At 38.4% G+C, this 19,854-nt stretch overlaps 1 protein-coding gene across 1 annotated transcript in view; it reads right to left on the bottom strand.

Annotated features, from left to right (window-relative positions):
* LOC133574709 (multidrug resistance-associated protein 1-like) overlaps nt 1-19,791 on the bottom strand; it is a 59,298-nt gene extending 39,507 nt beyond the window's left edge. The window contains exons 1-4 of the mRNA XM_061926935.1: nt 19,699-19,791; nt 14,271-14,450; nt 4,083-4,208; nt 1,182-1,319 (exon numbers count right to left, since the gene is read on the bottom strand). Coding sequence (XP_061782919.1) covers nt 1,182-1,319; nt 4,083-4,208; nt 14,271-14,450; nt 19,699-19,740 — 486 coding nt within the window. The 5' untranslated portion in view covers nt 19,741-19,791. The remainder of the gene's footprint in view (nt 1-1,181; nt 1,320-4,082; nt 4,209-14,270; nt 14,451-19,698) is intronic.
* Nucleotides 19,792-19,854: the final 63 nt, after the last annotated feature.

The raw sequence follows: 19,854 nt of genomic DNA, 5'->3' as shown, positions 1-19,854 counted from the left end.
CTTCATAATGCGCTGCACATTTTCAATGGGAGACAAGTCTGGACTACAGGCAGGCCAGTCTAGTACCCGCACTCTTTTACTATGAAGCCACGCTGAAATAAGCAGGGGCGTCCATGAAAAAGACGTTGCTTGGATGGCAACATATGTTGCTCCAAAACCTGTATGTACCATTCAGGATTAATGGTGCCTTCACAGATGTGTAAGTTACCCATGTCTTGGGCACTAATACACCCCCATACCATCACAGATGCTGGCTTTTACACTTTGCGCCTATAACAGTCTGGATGGTTCTTTTCCTCTTTGGTCCGGAGGACACGACGTCCACAGCTTCAAAAACAATTTGAAATGTCAGAACACAGAACACTTTTCCACTTTGCATCAGTCCATCTTCGATGAGCTCGGGCCCAGCAAAGCCGGCGGCTTTTCTGGGTGTTGTTGATAAATGGTTTTGGTTTTGCATAGTAGAGTTTTAACTTGCTCTTACAAATGTAGCGACAAACTGTAGTTACTGACAGTGGTTTTCGGAAGTGTTCTTTAGCCCATGTGGTGATATCCTTTACACACTGCTGTTGTTTTTTGATGCAGTACCGCCTGAGGGATCGAAGGTCACGGGCATTGCTGGTTATGTACTGTGATTTCTCCAGATTCTCTGAACTTTTTGATGATATTACGGACCGTAGATGGTGAAATCCCTAAATTCCTTGCAATAGCTGGTTGAGAAATGTTGTTCTTAAACTGTTGGACAATTTGCTCACGCATTTGTTGACAAAAGTGGTGACCCTCGCTCCATCCTTGTTTGTGAATGACTGAGCATTTCATGGAAGCTGATTTTATACCCAATCATGGCACCCACCTGTTCCCAATTAGCCTGTTCACCTGTGGGATGTTCCAAATAAGTGTTTGATGAGCATTCCTCAACGTTCTCAGTCTTTTTGCCACCAGTGCCAGCTTTTTTGAAACATGTTGCAGGCATCAAATTCCAAATGAGCTACTATTTGCAAAAAATAATAAAGTTTACTAGTTGGAACATTAAATATCTTGTCTTTGCAGTCTATTCAATTGAATATAAGTTGAAAAGGACTTGCAAATCATTGTATTCTGTTTTTATTTACCATTTACACAACGTGACAACTTCACTGGTTTTGGGTTTTGCAACAAAACCTCAAAACGTAACCTAATACCTGATCAATAATCTGTTCCACCGCAGCCTTCAGAGGAACAACGGAGCAAAGAACCAGAAGAGTCCAGAAGAGGAAGAGGAGGACAGATGAACGACTGCCTTTAATCCTCTCAACGTGGATTATTACGACGGACAGAACCTGGGGAAGAACATCGTCAAATCATCCGGAGCCCCACATCCCTCAAACTATTAGGGGTGTCCCGATCCGATACTGATATTGAATATCGGTTCAATATCAGCAATAAAACAAATCGGCTTGCGTGTAAAATCCCTGATACCAGCAGTCCTGCAGCTAGCCAGTTAACATCTAAATGTCCTCCAATAAGCACACAAGCTTAGTCTTTTCTTGTATTTCAGTCAAATCTTTGACAAAAAGTAAACAGTGTGGGTCATAGGCTACTAGAAGCTAGCAGCTACACAGCAACTAAGCACACACGATTAGTATTTTCTTGTATTTCAGTCAAATCTTTGACAAAAGGGAAACAGTGTGGGTCATAGGCTACTAGAAGCTAGTAGCTACACAGCAGCTAAGCACACAATAGCACACAAGCTAGACATAGGTAACAAGAGTCCTTAATTGAACAATATGTAGTCTAAAACACATTTGTCAACATAAACAAGTATCAAATAATTACAGTTGCATATTACTTAGTCTCCAAGGCGTATTAGAAAGTATTCAGTTAACTTAGTGGGTCATGACCCCAATTAAATAAATTGTTGTGTCGCTAAAACACAAATTACCATTCCCCTTCAACTTAAAGACAGCATACGTTCATTCCAGACAGTAGATAATAAATAAATTAGCGGTTTTCCATACCTACCATTGTTACTAGATCTAACATTCTCTTGCTACAAATTATTACTCTTTTGTATGACTCGTGCTGGTATCGTATCAGATCGATATCTGCATCGGCCAATACTCAAGGCTGCGGTATCGGAGGTGAAAACGTTGCATCGGGACCATACTTGCCAACCTTGAGACCTCCGATTTCGGGAGGTGGGGGGTGGGGGCGTGGTCGGGGGTGGGGCAGGGCGTGGTTAAGAGGGGAGGAGTATATTGACAGCTAGAATTCACCAAGTCAAGTATTTCATACATATACATGTACATATATTTATATATATATATATATATATATATATATATATATATATATATATATATATATATATATATATATATCTACATCCTGAAAATATGCAAACAAAACTGTGTTTAGATAATTGATACTTCAAACCAGGGCCGGCCCGTGGCATAGGCCGTACAGGCAAATGCTAAGGGCGTCGTCCATCAGGGGGCGCCACGCCAGTGCCACAAATGTTGGAGAAAAAAAAAAAGTTGGTACTATTATTTCTAAATACAAAAAATAATCCCTCGTTAATTAAAATGCAAAGTAAAGCCTATATAATAGAAATATTATTTGTTACAACATTACACCCCCCCCCCCGCACGGTGCACCCCCTCCCTTCCCGTATCATGACTCTTTTTGGACGTCACCACATCAAAAAATCAACACAAGATGTCAAAACGGCCAAAACTGTCAGGTGCCCAGGGAAGAAAAAAAGAGAAAAGAAGAGGAGGAGAAACGAGAAAAAGACAGAGGTAGCAGGTAGGTAACGTTAGCCTACATGAAATTATTTGTCTGTTACAGAATGTGATAGTAACCTGGCTTTTTAGCATTAAGCTAATGTTACATGATTCGGCAATTGCTAATCAATAAATAGCTAGTTCTGTTTTAACGTCGGGTTAATATTGTGGAGGGGGCTAAATTGTTATGGAAAATAATAATGTAACGTTAGGTAATTACAGTACTCCCACCTTACATTCCTCAGGGACATTTGTATTAGATCTTTTAAGCAGGTGTTTTTTGTTTACATTGTTATTGCCTTCTGGTTAGCTAATGTTTGCCCTGCAGGTAATAGTCACTTTTCCACCCCTTTATATATTAGGTATAGTTGTAAGCCTAGTTGTTAAAGTGCACATCATTAGTGTTAATTAAGCAATATGTATGTAAAAAATATTGTATTTCATATATTCATTTTTTATTTTTTGCATTCATTTATTTATTTATATTTTTTTTAATCTTGTTAACTATTCTGATTGTTAATTTGCTTTCTTTAAGTAAAAAAAAGGTCAAAGACAAAGCTATTCGGTTTCTTGTGAGTATATACACTTCACTGCCGATGTGGGGGGGGCGGGGGGGGGCCACCTAAAATCTTGCCTAGGGCGCCAGGTTGGTTAGGGCCGCCTGCTTCAAACATGCATAAATAAATATTAAGGAATATAACATAACTTGGCTTCTGAGAGCTTCAAAATGTAATGAATAAAATGCTAAAGTCTTTGATAAACAAGCAATTATTTTAATAATTAAATATGGTCATTTTAAATGAATTATTAGGATAATTTAAAATTAATTATTTCAAATATGTTTATTTTAATGTATAATTCTAATGCCTGGATGTAATAAGGAGTCAGAAAAAATACAATTAATTTTGTTGTTTTTAGCAAAATATAGTAAAAATGTATTTAGTTGTTTTTTTTAATTATTATTAATAAATATATTTATTTGTAGGTAAGATAAACATAATAAAACAATTTATCTCTAGTCTGGATGATTTATTTTTTGTCACCCAGTTGTCCTCCCGTCGTGAAAAAAGGCTGTCCTCACTCAGGTCCTGGAGCTGTAGGGGGCGTGGCCTCCAGCTCCAGCTGAAAATCGGGAGATTTTCGGGAGAATATTTGTCCCGGAGAGGGAGAGGCACTGAATTTCGGGAGTCTCCCGGAAAATTAGGGAGGGTTGGCAAGTATGATCGGGACACCCCTACAAATTACAGCAAGGTGATGTATTCAGTCACTTCTCGAAAAGAGCACACCTTTGCAAAGACCTCAGTGAAAGTCTCGTACCAGTGAAAAACATCGGACCAGCGGGCTGAGCAGGAAGACCATGTGACTGTGGAGCTCCGTGTTCTTCCATACCAGAAGGTAAAATACCTCCAAGAGGCTAAACGATGCCAGACTGAGACTTACGAGCTGCAGAGATAAAAAGAAAAAAAAAGAAGGGTGAGAAAACACACATCTTTTCTGGATTTGTGTGATAAATACCTTATACACACTTGTGTAAACATGCAAAATTTGATATGATACTCACTTAAATCATAAACACTATATACACTCTAGTGTATAAACATAAAACACAGACCTGGGCAAAGTAAGGCCCGGGGGCCACATATGTGACCCGTTAAGCTTTTCAATCTGGCCCGCCGGACATTCCCAAATATTTTTTTTAGATCTTTAAGATGGAAAGTGTAGCTGCCATTATGATGTGCAGTGATGTTTTCTAATGACCGTAAGTCTTCAACTATACAAAGTATTTCTATGGTTGGAATCTGCACTTTTGCATCATATACTAGTTACTATGGTAATATAATTAGTTACTATGGTAATCTAATTACACTGCAAAAACTGAAATCTAAGTTAAGATTAAATATCTCAAATAAGGGTGATATTTGCTTATTTTCCGTCTAATAAGATCATTCTTCTCACTAAGCAGATTTTATGTTAGAGTGTTTTACTTGTTTTAAGTGTTTTGGTCCTAAATGATCTCAGTAAGATATTACAGCTTGTTGCTGAGATTTGATGACCTATATTGAGTAAAACATGCTTGAAACTAGAATATCAACTGTTGCAAAGCTGTGTCATCAACTCACAAGTATAAAACTACTTTTTTAAAGTAATAATTTCTTATTTCAAGCATGAAAAAAAAAATCATGACTGACACAAATGTGTCTCATAATTAAAACAGATGACAGCCAAATTAACTTTGCTGTTTTATTTTCAATAAACCAATAGAAAATACGCACTCATATAGTAGTACAGTTGGCACAGTACAGTAAACTGACAGTTAATATTTAAACATTTAACAAGGGGCCTTTTAAAACTACTTTGAACAGAAATAGTTCATGCACATTCAGATAAATTCTTCAAAATTACAATTAAAAAAATTTGGCCGGTGGCCAGGCTGTATATATGCGCACTAATTGACTGAAAGAGCATGCACTTGGCGCGATGATGTCATGTTAACGATGGAAAAATGCATTTTTAGACAATATGATTTGCCTGAGCGGCTAGTAGACCCTGAGAGTAACAAGCGGTTGCCTTGTTGCCTTTCCATTAAGAAAAATATATTAGTTTTTAGTATAAGTTTGCTTGTTTCAAGAAATGTAATGCCGGGCGCTAGAGATGCGCGGATAGGCAATTATTTCATCCGCAACCGCATCACAAAAGTCGTCAACCATCCGCCATCCGCCCGAACCAACATTTTATCAAAACCACACCCGCCCGCACCCGCCCGTTGTTATATATCTAATATAGACGATGCAAGGCATTAGTGAGGTTATAAAGCTTTTGCCTGTTAAAGAAAGGAGACTGATTCAATGCAGCAGAGACATTCAATGCGTGATAATATTATTTATCATTATTATAATATTATTGTCATTTCCATTAAGAAAGTGTTGACTATTGTTGCCAATGCCCTCAGATCAGGAGTGCGTTCCTCACACTTTGTGTGCGCAGTTGCAGCAAGCAGAACGAGGCTTTTAAGAAGTTAAAAAAATGTTTTAGAAAGACTAGGCCTATATTTTCGTTAGGTAAAAAAATTGTTCTGAATTTATTTCAATGAATATTAACTTGTTAACGTTATAATGCTCAAATAGGGACGAGGGCGGGGTGCACAGTGAAACAGTGAACAATTTCGCGACAAAGATGAACCTTTATTGATTGATCTGCAGCCATGACAAAATATCAGACAATCTCCATTGTCAACGACAGGCAGGAAAATAAAGATAAACACATAGCCTATGTTGTAGGCATAGGCATAGGCTCATACCTTTTTAAGTTTAAATAAAAAAATAAATAAAAAATGTGCCTCATAAGCCTTAGGCTGTCAATCATGTGCACAAACTTAAATTATACAATAACATATGTATGTCATCTCTATTTAAACAAAAATAGATTAAATAAATAATAATAATAAATTACCTGCAACTTATTGGCCAAGGCAAATAGCTGAAGGGGGGAAATCAAACCCATCAGACTGCACTTTATCATCAAACCTGAATTATAATGAAAATAGACGGTCGCGACAAACAAAGCAGGCTAAATAATCTTACATTGTCGCCAATCGGAGATGCGCTTCACTTGAAAGCGAGGCCAAATAATTATTCACACATAGTAGTATATCTCCAATAGAAAAAACCACAATAAACAACGCAATTGCCTTAATTCCTTTGCATTGTAGTGCGCCCAAACAACACGTAACCATCAAAATTATTTAGCTGACCGAACTCAATATAGGTAAGACATGGGCTTATTTGGTATAGCCTACAGGTAACGTAGACTAATTCGTTTAACATATCCAACCGTATGTCTACTTACTTTTTTTTTTTTTAGCACTATGCAGGAATAAAAGGGCATCTAAAATGCGCCCTGCTGCGCTGAAGGAGCGCTCACTTGCGCCACTGTTGCTGGGACGCGGTGCCTGATGAAAAATTGACTGTTTCAAAGAGTGCTGCTCGTTTTTCGTATGTGGGTAACAACATTTAACTATGTATATATATTTCCGAATTGGTTCAACCGCCAACCGCCCGCATCTATTTAAAATCTATTTTTACCCGCCCGACCCGCGGTTTATCCGCGGACTCCGCGGTTGTGTCCGCAAACCGCGCATCTCTACCGGGCGCATATCATTATGTCAAGATAATGGCACTAGCACTTACTTCATTTAAGAATATTTTTCAACATATTGAGCAAAAAGGTCTAATTTTTTTTCTACCAGTGAGAATATACTTATTTTAAGGTATTTTTAGGTTCATTGAGGTTTGCTAATTTTACTTGTTTTGGAAAGTCTTGACAAGCCGAATTTTCTTGTTCTATTGGCAGATAATTTTTCTTAGTTCAAATAAAATACCCCTCATTTTTGTATTTTTTGTTCTTGTTTTTGAACACTGACTTTTTGCAGTGTAGTTACTATGGTAATCTAAGTCACAGCAGCTCAGACGAGGCACCAAGCAGTGTGGGTGGGGAGCGTTTCCACAGAGTGTTTCCAGAGCGGCCAGCCTGAAATGCGGGTGTCAGGGACAGACTGGGAAGGACATTTTTACAACAAAGTTCTAAAGCTTAGTGATGTATCAGATATATCAGATTGTAGGTGGGGGTTTTTTGTACCCTTTGCGTTTATATTTTGCTGTGTTTGTTGCATTTTTGTTGCGTTTCGCTTGATTGTTGTCATGTCTGTGTAATCATGTTTTGTTTTAGTCATGTTTTGTTTAGTTATTGACTCTTTAGTTTCTGGCTTTTCACTCCCTTGTCTTGTTTCCATGGTTACCCATTAGTTTCACCTGTTCCACGTTTGGACTCATTATGCACTCTTGTTTGTCACCATAGCAACCCATTAGTTTTCACCTGTCATGTCACGCACCCGTTTTGAGTCACGCACCTGTTGTTAATCATGTCTGTGTTATTTAAGCTTTTCATTTTCTGTTGTTCGTCCTGGTGTCATATCTTTTCTAACCCTGCTATCCTCTCGTTTCAAGCCCTGTTCACGGTCCCATGCCACAGTAAGTGTTTTGTTATTTCGTGTTCAGCTTCTGCCTTTGTGCAAGTTTTGTTTTCATTCGCCAAGTTTTTTTTACCTCCATTGTGCGCGCTTTTCGTTTGTTCCTTTTTGATAGTAATAAATAAATCATGTACCCACCTTCAAGCCATGTCCGATCCAAATTCACTTGCATCTTGGGAAAACAAAAACTCCATAGTCCAAGTCCTGACAATTGTAAAATATGTGGATGGAGAGGGGGGGTGACGTTCATATGTTGTCAATATTCAGTGTTTTATCCTTCATAGTTAATATTGTAAATCCCACATTCTTTATTTTCATGTACAATCTGGGTGTCTCGTTCAGTAAAAAAAAATGTAAAATTCCATTCTGTTTTTAAGGCGGTCTGTCATAACGTCTTTAGCATTCAATCAGACATTATTGTGAGGTTTTGTATTAGTGTTCCTAAAAATCAACACATTTTTATCTCAAAATTTGGCCCCCAGAGTCAAAAATAATTGCCCAGGCCTGATATAACATTTGATAAAAGTACTTATGAATGATGACTGAAAAATTTTAACTGCACGAGAACAAAGTCATGGAGAGTTGTCACAGTCTTTTTAAAGGCATTGATGCATATTTTATTCCTCATTCTTTATGTAGGAACCGATGATTCTTTGACCTTGTAATGGCTGCTTTTAAACAGAAGCTGGTAGCAAAGCTGCCTTTCCTCAGCATAGCAATGAACAAGTGCAACTTTTCTCTGACGGTAAACAGCTTCTTCTGGGGCTTAGCTTCTGCACCAGAAGCCCGAGAACTTTGGACGACATCGTAAGGATTCCAACAAATACAAATGTTCTGAAAAAAAACAGCGACACGGAGATCAGCTAAAACAAACGGGAAGCTCAATCAGCTGCCAGGACCAAGAACACACTGCCCTGTTAAGTGAACTTCAAACTTTACTATTGGTCAACCTGATCTTATTTACTATCAGCAATGTCCAACTCCTTGTTGACTATCACTTGCGCCAAATAAAGAGTATTGTCTACTTAAAGGGGAATTGCACTTTTTTGGGGGGGGAATTTCGCCTACCGTTCACAATCATTATGAAATAAATGACGGATGTATTTTTTCTAATGCATTCTAAATATTAAATAATGCGATCAAAAGTCTGCTTACAATGGAGTCTGTGGGAGCCACTCTATTCTGTCTATAAAGCCCTTAAAAAAACATCCAAACCCCTCCATTAAGGTTTTGTATGCATGATGTAAGTATATATGTAATATAGGAACAGGCACATACATAATAACATTTAATATTTACCTAGTTTGATCAGTTTAAAGGGGAACATTATCACCAGACCTATGTAAGCGTCAATATATACCTTGATGTTGCAGAAAAAAGACCATATATTTTTTTAACCGATTTCCGAACTCTAAATGGGTGAATTTTGGCGAATTAAACGCCTTTCTAATATTCGCTTTCGGAGCAATGATGTCACAACGTGGCGTCACATCGGGAAGCAATCCGCCATTTTCTCAAACACCGAGTTAAATCAGCTCTGTTATTTTCCGTTTTTTCGACTGTTTTCCGTACCTTGGAGACATCATGCCTCGTCGGTGTGTTGTCGGAGGGTGTAACTACACGAACAGGGACGGATTCAAGTTGCACCAGTGGCCCAAAGATGCGAAAGTGGCAAGAAATTGGACGTTTGTTCCGCACACTTTACCGACGAAAGCTATGCTACGACAGAGATGGCAAGAATGTGTGGATATCCTGCGACACTCAAAGCAGATGCATTTCCAACGATAAAGTCAAAGAAATCTGCCGCCAGACCCCCATTGAATCTGCCGGAGTGTGTGAGCAATTCAGGGACAAAGGACCTCGGTAGCGCGGCAAGCAATGGCGGCAGTTTGTTCCCGCAGATGAGCGAGCTAAACCCCCCTGGATGTCTTGGCTCACACCGTCCCGAAGATGATCAAGAGAAGAATATCGACCCTAGATTCCCTGGCCTGCTGACATGAGGGTATGTCTACAGAATATATTAATTGATGAAAATTGGGCTGTCTGCACTCTCAAAGTGCATGTTGTTGCCAAATGTATTTCATATGCTGTAAACCTAGTTTATAGTTGTTAGTTTTCTTTTATGCCAAACAAACACATACCAATCGTTGGTTAGAAGGCGATCGCCGAATTCGTCCTCGCTTTCTCCCGTGTCGCTGGCTGTTGTGTCGTTTTCGCTTGCATACGGTTCAAACCGATATGGCTCAATAGCTTCAGTTTCTTCTTCAATTTCGTTTTCGCTACCTGCCTCCACACTACAACCATCCGTTTCAATACATTCGTAATCTGTCGAATCGCTTAAGCCGCTGAAATCAGAGTCTGAATCCGAGCTAATGTCGCTATAGCTTGCTGTTCTTTCCGCCATGTTTGTTTGTGTTGGCTTCCCTATGTGACGTCACAGGAAAATGGACGGGTGTTTAGAACGATGGTTAAAATCAGGCACTTTGAAGCTTTTTTTTAGGGATATTGCGTGATGGGTAAAATTTTGAAAAAAACTTTGAAAAATATAATAAGCCACTGGGAACTGATTTTTAATGGTTTTAACAATTCTGAAATTGTGATAATGTTCCCCTTTAGGAAATACGGCGCTTTAATTTAAAAAACGCATCACGTTTGCATTTTTATTTTGACAACATCCCTGATTATTACTCACTGCAGACTTCATGAGAGCCAACAAACATAATACAACACCACTTACTGTACAAGGTCTGCTGTCATTAGGGTGCCAACTGCCAGAATGTTCATATGTTCCCATTTAGGTGAAGAATGACTCATAATCCTTGAGGAACCAAGCATCTTTTTGTGTCGTTCTCGCCATTACCGGGTCTAAATTGGCTGTCAAAGTGTACCAACTTGTCGAAATATGTCCTGGTTCTTCTACTGTCCAGGTAAGAGGCATGATTTATGATCTACAATAAAGTTTGACGAACAAGGGAAAAGAGGAAGCAGCTAATCGGTCGATCATGTGAACATTGGCACACAAGCTCGTGATCAGGGCGTTGCTATAAATAGTTTGTCTGCGTTAGCGCTTATAATAACAATATCACTAATACTTGGTTAATATTTAAGTCACGAAATGTAGATCAAGTATTTTGGGCACTTTTTGGAGGTTTTTTTATTGGGTTTTATGGGCGGAATAGAGGACCTCCGACTGGCTTGGCTGTAAACAGACTTTATTTACGAGCTAGAATGCATTAAAAAAAATACATCCGTCGCCATGTATTCCATAATGATTGCGAATGATAGGCAAAATTCCAAAAAAAAGTGCAGTTCCCCTTTAAGGATATTATACAGGTAAAAGCCAGTAAATTAGAATATTTTGAAAAACTTGATTTATTTCAGTAATTGCATTCAAAAGGTGTAACTTGTACATTATATTTATTCATTCCACACAGACTGATGCATTCAAATGTTTATTTCATTTAATTTTGATGATTTGAAGTGGCAACAAATGAAAATCCAAAATTCCGTGTGTCACAAAATTAGAATATTACTTAAGGCTAATACAAAAAAGGGATTTTTAGAAATGTTGGCCAACTGAAAAGTATGAAAATGAAAAATATGAGCATGTACAATACTCAATACTTGGTTGGAGCTCCTTTTGCCTCAATTACTGCGTTAATGCGGCGTGGCATGGAGTCGATGAGTTTCTGGCACTGCTCAGGTGTTATGAGAGCCCAGGTTGCTCTGATAGTGGCCTTCAACTCTTCTGCGTTTTTGGGTCTGGCATTCTGCATCTTCCTTTTCACAATACCCCACAGATTTTCTATGGGGCTAAGGTCAGGGGAGTTGGCGGGCCAATTTAGAACAGAAATACCATGATCCGTAAACCAGGCACGGGTAGATTTTGCGCTGTGTGCAGGCGCCAAGTCCTGTTGGAACTTGAAATCTCCATCTCCATAGAGCAGGTCAGCAGCAGGAAGCATGAAGTGCTCTAAAACTTGCTGGTAGACGGCTGCATTGACCCTGGATCTCAGGAAACAGAGTGGACCGACACCAGCAGATGACATGGCACCCCAAACCATCACCCAACCATGCAAATTTTGCATTTCCTTTGGAAATCGAGGTCCCAGAGTCTGGAGGAAGACAGGAGAGGCACAGGATCCACGTTGCCTGAAGTCTAGTGTAAAGTTTCCACCATCAGTGATGGTTTGGGGTGCCATGTCATCTGCTGGTGTCGGTCCACTCTGTTTCCTGAGATCCAGGGTCAACGCAGCTGTCTACCAGCAAGTTTTAGAGCACTTCATGCTTCCTGCTGCTGACCTGCTCTATGGAGATGGAGATTTCAAGTTCCAACAGGACTTGGCGCCTGCACACAGCGCAAAATCTACCCGTGCCTGGTTTACGGACCATGGTATTTCTGTTCTAAATTGGCCCGCCAACTCCCCTGACCTTAGCCCCATAGAAAATCTGTGGGGTATTGTGAAAAGGAAGATGCAGAATGCCAGACCCAAAAACGCAGAAGAGTTGAAGGCCACTATCAGAGCAACCTGGGCTCTCATAACACCTGAGCAGTGCCAGAAACTCATCGACTCCATGCCACGCCGCATTAACGCAGTAATTGAGGCAAAAGGAGCTCCAACCAAGTATTGAGTATTGTACATGCTCATATTTTTCATTTTCATACTTTTCAGTTGGCCAACATTTCTAAAAATCCCTTTTTTGTATTAGCCTTAAGTAATATTCTAATTTTGTGACACACGGAATTTTGGATTTTCATTTGTTGCCACTTCAAATCATCAAAATTAAATGAAATAAACATTTGAATGCATCAGTCTGTGTGCAATGAATAAATATAATGTACAAGTTACACCTTTTGAATGCAATTACTGAAATAAATCAAGTTTTTCAAAATATTCTAATTTACTGGCTTTTACCTGTATATCCTGATTTTTAACAGTATTTACAGTCACATCAAGGTCTAGGTTTACTTCCTTACATTTCCTGGTCAGCCTGTTGATTAATTTGAGTATTGCTGCCACCTAGCTGGAGGTTTGTGTATCATTCAGGTATGAAGTGAGGTTGATTGTATTGGCACTCAGGCCCCCACCTCAAGAAAAAGAAAAACACTTCAGTACAGGATCATGTTTTAGTTTTAAATCCAAATAGAGTATTTCTGGAATTGTTCAACAATCAGTCTGGCCATCTTTACGTCTGAAAGGTTCTGCCTTGATGATATACTCCTATGTTACATACTTGATGCAAATTAACCTACCGGTAATTAGTTGATAAATACTCTTTCGGCTGTTTTCGATTGTGACAATTACACATACGTTTTCTTTTGGATGAGTTACTGTCATCAAATTCAAAATGAAATGATCCCATTTTCTCAGTTTCTGTGGTATTTTTTTATGTTTTAATAGGAATGAAATGTGGGTTTATGAGATTTACAAATCGTATCTACATTATACTAGGGTTGTCCCGATATCAATATTTTGGTACCGGTACCAAAATGTATTTCGACACATTTCTAAATAAAGGGGGACCACAAAAAATGACATTATTGGCTTCATTTTAACAAAAAAATCTTAGGATACATTAAACATATGTTTCTTATTGCAATGGAAGAACAATTTAGTCCTTAAATAAATGTGTCTTTTAGTAATAAGTAAACAAACAAAGGCTCCTAATTAGTATGCAGTAACATATTGTGTCATTTATCATTCTTTTATTTCGTCATTATGAGGGACAACCTGTAAAAAATTATTATTAATCCACTTGTTCATTTACTGTTAATATCTGCTTATTTTCTGTTTCAACATGTTCTATCTACACTTCTGTTAAAATGTAATAATCACTTATTCTTCTGGTGTTTGGATGCTTTACATTAGTTTTGGATGATACCACAAATGTAGGTTATCGATCCGATACCAAGTTGTGCGCTGCCGAACATGCTCCTCTGCTCGTAAAACCAGCAATGTCATGACGTGACAATGCGCCATCATGCCCGTTAAAAAAAGAAAGAAGAAAAAAATGGGGAACCGGTACTTTTCAAACAGAGTACAGTACCATTTTCTATTCATTAGTACCGCGATAATATACCAGTACCGGTATACCGTACAACCCTACATTATACAGGGTTCCTACTTTTTTGTAAGGGGTTGTACACACACAGTGTGTGTGTTTATTGTGTTTAGTGGATGTAGGCTAATTAAAATCAGTGTGATGTCAACTTTGTGGCAGAATAAAAACACCTTAGAATTGTCTGTCATTCTGCTAGAAGGAGATAAACACAATGAATACACCCTTTGTTATTTATGCACTTCCTGTAAAGAAAGATATAGAGGAGAATTGAAAGTGAAAATTGACTGAACACATGTTTGCTAAACAAACGTTTTTAGCATCTTGACAATTATCTAACCTAATCTAAACACCTGATGATTGAGGGTTAAAGTATTTGATTGATGAGGTTCCATAACCACGTCAATCCATCATCTTACCGTCTTGGTGCAGCACAGTATGGACAGTGGGATGGACTGTTTTGGGGTGCGCAGCTGCAAGTAGAGCAGGTAGAAGGGGCAACAGGTCCACAGGAAAGAACAAGGGAACCAAACCAGCACGGTGTGTTGGAAACACTGAGTCAGGTCCGGCTTGGCCGTGTACCATGTCAAGTTCCAGTCCTGAAAACAGACATTTCAAGAAATAATGAAATGAGTAGTGAGAGCGTTTCCACCTCAAAACAAATCTCTGCAGGCTTGAAAACTGTCATGAGTTTTTTCCATTTCTTTGACGTCACAAACTCTTGATTTAGGCTGCAAGTTATTCCAGACAATGAGTTTGGTGTAAGAAAAAGAACACCTAACATCTTTGTGATGGGCCTCTCCAACCTCCAAGGTTCTCTGGATAAAGTTAAAGTACCCATGAATGTCACACACACACTAGGTGTGGCAAAATTATTCTCTGCATTTGACCCTTGATCACCCCCTGGGAGGTGAGGGGAGCAGTGGGCAGCAGCGGTGGCCACGCCCGGGATTCATTTTTGGTGATTTAACCCCCAATTCCAACCCTTGATGCTGAGTGCCAACCAGAGAGGTAATGGGTCCCATTTTTATAGTCTTTGGTATGACTCGGCCGGGGTTTGAACTCACAACCTACCGATCTCAGGGCGGACACTCTAACCCAGGGGTGCTCATTACGTCGATCGCGATCTACCGGTCGATCTCGGAGGGTGTGTCAGTCGATCACCAGCCAGGCATTAAAAAAATAGTCCTAAAAATGAGCGATCATAAATCTTCACTATGACGTCACTTTCGTCACTTGATTGACATTCACGGCACCCGAGGGTCTTCTGAGATGACGCTGGCTGCTGCCAGCTCATTAAAATTACCGACTGGAAGGCGAGAAACACTTTATTTCAACAGACTCTGGCGCCGTACCTGTTGTCAAAACTCCAAAGACCGACTGCACAGTTGCACAATAAATGCTCTGCTTCATCCTGCCTGCGCTACCAAAATAAGAGTTTCAGAAAGCTGGCGTGCACAAGCTAGCAAGCTCCGGAGTTTGCCGACAATGTATTTCTTGTAAAGTGTATACAAAGGAGTACGGAAGCTGGACAAATAAGATGCCAAAAACCAACCACTTTCATGTGGTATTGGACAGAAAGGAGGACTTTTTTTCTCCTCCATTCGAAAATGCGGATGTTATGATCACCACTGTCTGATTCCAATCAATGCAAGTCATCACAATCAGGTAATACACCAACTTATATTCTTGTCTTCATGAAAGAAAGGAATCTATGTGTTAAACATGCTTGTATTATCTTTAAACACCTTTAAGTTGTTAACAATATTAACTATATGTGTTAAACATGCTTGTATTATCTTTAACCACCTTTAAGTTGTTAACAATATTAACTATTTGTGTTAAACATGCTTGTATTATTTTTAACCACCTTTAACTTGTTAACAATATTAACTATATGTGTTAAACATGCTTGCATTATCTTTAAACACCTTTAACTTGTTAACAATATTAACTATATGTATTAAACATACTTGTATTATCATTAAACACCTTTAATGTATTAACAATATTAACTATATGTGTTAAACATGCTTGAATTATCTTTAAACACCTTTAACTTGTTAACAAAAACATATATTTCATAAATAAGTAAATATAAATTATATGTATGAATGAGGTAGATCCCCACGACTTGACCAATTGAAAAGTAGCTCGCCTGCAGAAAAAGTGTGATCACCCCTGCTCTAACCACTAGGCCACTGAGTAGGATGAATGGATAAAACAAATCTTAAAGACAAACGACAAATGTTGTGGAAAGCCCTCAGAAAGCTTAGGTCCTTTAAGGAAGCTTAGGTCCTTTAATGCAGTGGTCCCCAACCACCGGGCCGCACAAGAAATGTAAAAAAAAAAAAAAAAAAAAAATTTTGTATTTTTTTTGTATTAAATCAACATAAAAAACTATATATACATAATATATCAATATAGATCAATACAGTCTGCAGGGATACAGTCCGTAAGCACACATGATTGTATTTCTTTATGACAAAAAAACAATATAAAAAAAAATACCATAAACCCACTCCTCCCGCGGTCCGTGGAACAAATTTTCAAGCGTTGACCGATCCGCAGCTACAAAAAGGTTGGGGACCAATGCTTTAATGTATGCAGCAAGCTGTTGGAGATCTTTTTTCAGTCTGCTGTGGCCAGTGAATATAGAATATAATTTGGTGTATTACCTGATTCTGATGACTTGCATTGATTGGAATCAGACAAGATTCACAGTAGTGCTGACAACTTCCACATTTTCGATTGTACATTGTGGAGGAGGAAAAAAAGTCCTCCTTTCTGTCCAATACCACATAAAAGTGGTTGGTTTTTGGCATCTTATTTGTCCAGCTTCCATACTCCTTTTTATACACTTTACAAGAAATACATTGTCTTGCTAGCTTTCGGAGACTCTTATTTTGTTAGCTCAGGCAGGATGAAGCAGCACTTTTATTGTAAAGACAGGAACTTTAGGCTTTTGACAGTAGGTACTGTTGAAATAGAAAATAGTTTCTTGCCTTCCTGACGGTCTTTTTTCCTTCACAATGAGCTGGTGTTTAGGGCATGTCCGACCGGTAGGAGGCCACGAGGAAGACCCAGGACACGTTGGGAAGACTATGTCTCCCGGCTGGCCTGGGAACGCCTCGGGATCCCCCGGGAGGAGCTGGACGAAGTGGCTGGGGAGAGGGAAGTCTGGGCTTCCCTGCTTAGGCTGCTGCCCCCGCGACCCGACCTTGGATAAGCGGAAGAGGATGGATGGATGGATGAGCTGGCAGCAGCCAGCATCATTTCGCAAGATCCTTGTGTGCCTTGAATGTCAATCAAGTGACGTCATAGTGAAGATTTATGATCTTTAATTTTTAGGTCTATTTTTTCAATGCCTGTCTGGCGATCGACGTAATGGGCACCCCTGATATGAACAGAGGTGGGTAGAGTAGCCAGAAATTGTACTCAAGTAAGAGTACTGTTACTTTAGAGATTTATTACTCAAGTAAAAGTAAGGAGTAGTCACCCAAATATTTACTTGAGTAAAAGTAAAAAGTATGTTGTGAGAAAACTACTCAAGTACTGAGTAACTGATGAGTAACATACACACTCATATCATATATATATATATATACATATATATATACTGTATATATCTATATATAGATATATATACATACATACATTGATATATACAGTATATAATTTATATGTATTTATTTTTGCTGTTTTTGTTTACATGTAAAAGGTGTTTTAATGAATATACATGCATGTTTAACACATATAGATTCCTTTCTTTCATGAAGACTAGAATATAAGTTGGTGTGTTACCTGATTCTGATGACTTGCGTTGATTGTAATCAGACAGTTGTGATTATAACGTCCACATTTTCAAATGGAGGAGAAGAAAAGTTCCTCCTTTCTGTCTAATACCACATGAAAGTGGTGGGTTTTTGGCATCTTATTTGTCCAGCTTCCATATTCGTTTTTATACTCTTAACAAGAAATATATTGGCGTCAAACTCCGTAGCCTGGTAGCTTGTTTGCGCTGGCTTTCGGAGACTCTTGTTTTGAAAGCGCAGGCGCGATGGAGCGGCACTTTTATTGTGAAGACAGGAACGTCCTCATGTGCGGTCAGTCTTTAGGCTTTTGACGGGATGTACGTTTGAAATAAAAAAGTATCTTTTTTCCTTCACACTTTTGATTGATTGATTGGAACTTTTATTATTAGATTGCACAGTACAGTACACATTCCGTACAATTGACCACTAAATGGTAACACCCCAATAAGTTTTTCAACTTGTTTAAGTCAGGTCATGTGACCACCTGGCTCTGTTTGATTGGTCCAACGTCACCAGTGACTGCATCTGATTGGTGGAACGAAGTGAAACGTCACCAGTAAGGCAGGCACTTTGAAGGTCTGTCTGACAGACCAAAACAAACAAAGCGTGCATTAACAGATCGATAAAAATTAGTAGCGAGTAGCGAGCTGAATGTAGATAAAAGTAGCGGAGTAAAAGTACCGTTCCTTCTCTATAAATATACTTAAGTAAAAGTAAAAGTAAGTTGCATTAAAACTACTCTTAGAAGTACAATTTATCCCAAAAGTTACTCAAGTAGATGTAACGGAGTAAATGTAGCGCGTTACTACCCACCTCTGGATATGAATATTAAAAAGAGCTCTGGGCACCCCCTTGTGGACACTCACAAATTACACCAGGGGTCTAATATACAGTAGGTAGCTTGCCAATAGGGTCAATGCATATTTGCTGAAAGTCTTAGTATTTTTTTTAAAGATATATTGCCACTATTTAAAATAGCATAAAGACAATGACCGCACTGTTGGAAATAAGCTTCCTGAATAAAGCACAATTTAAATGCTGCCAGTCACATAAATACACCACAAAATCCTCTCTAATATGGACTAAAATCTTGGAAAAAAATACATACTGAGATGAACACAATGGGAGATGCGGATGCCAACATTTTGTAATTTTCCAGCAAAACATGCTCATTCTCTTTGCTTTGGGTGAAATAAATGAACGTTATCAAAATGAGTAACTGCCATTTTAATTTCGTTTAAGTAGCTCTCAGAAGAAACAAGAATGCAGACGATGGAATTTTGATATAGTTGAGAGATGACTGTCTTTTTGCATCCATCTTTAAATTAAACAGGTTTTACTACAATTACTTTACATTTTACATCAAGTAAAACCTTAAAAGCACACAGGCTAAAAATAAAAATGACTACCTTGTAGAGGTGGGAATCTTTGGGTACCTCGCGATTCCATTCCGATTCAATTTAGAATTGATTCTTGTACCATATTATTTGATTAATCAATTATAATAAAACCTTTTGAAAACAGGTTACAAAACAAACTTTTTATTTTATTTTATTAACAAAAATCACAGTATGTTAAACAATCTTATAAAAGAAAGTAGAGAACTTAATCCCAGCTTTACAATAATTAACATGGAAATGCACAAAGAAATTAAGACAAATACAATACTAATGAAATTCAACACTAAGAAAATGACAAACTAAAATTAATAAATGCAACATTATCAATAACAGCTGTTTAATTTTTTAATTAAAAAAATAGATTCTGAAAAACAACTTAAAAAAAAAAAAGATTTTCCTTAAAAGGATTCTCAAAATTGATCAAGTGATTTAGAATCAATGTATAAAAATTGCGATGCGAATACATTTTTGAGCACCTTGTATTAGACCTTTTGACTCAAAGGCCCCATTGGATAAAAATAATTTGACCGGGTGCCGGGCTCTCTCTGTGTGTGTTTATCGTTTGTAAAGCATTGATGTGGCCGTGGTCAATAGTGAATATATGGCGCCAGCTTTGAAATAGTGCAACTCACCCATAAAGGATCCAAACCGCTTAGGCGACACAAATCCTCCATTTGTCTCCTTGGGCTGGTTTGAGGTTCTCTTTCACTCGTCTTTTTAAAGACTGCTTGCTCTGCTTGGATGCCAAGTTGAAGTCTTTAGCACCAACCTGGCAAATAACGCGCTCA

The sequence above is a fragment of the Nerophis lumbriciformis genome, linkage group LG32 (assembly GCF_033978685.3).
Source record: "Nerophis lumbriciformis linkage group LG32, RoL_Nlum_v2.1, whole genome shotgun sequence".
Taxonomy (NCBI): Eukaryota; Metazoa; Chordata; class Actinopteri; order Syngnathiformes; family Syngnathidae; genus Nerophis; species Nerophis lumbriciformis.
Note: the sequence above shows the minus strand (reverse complement) of the source record. Positions and strands in the feature narration are given on the sequence as shown.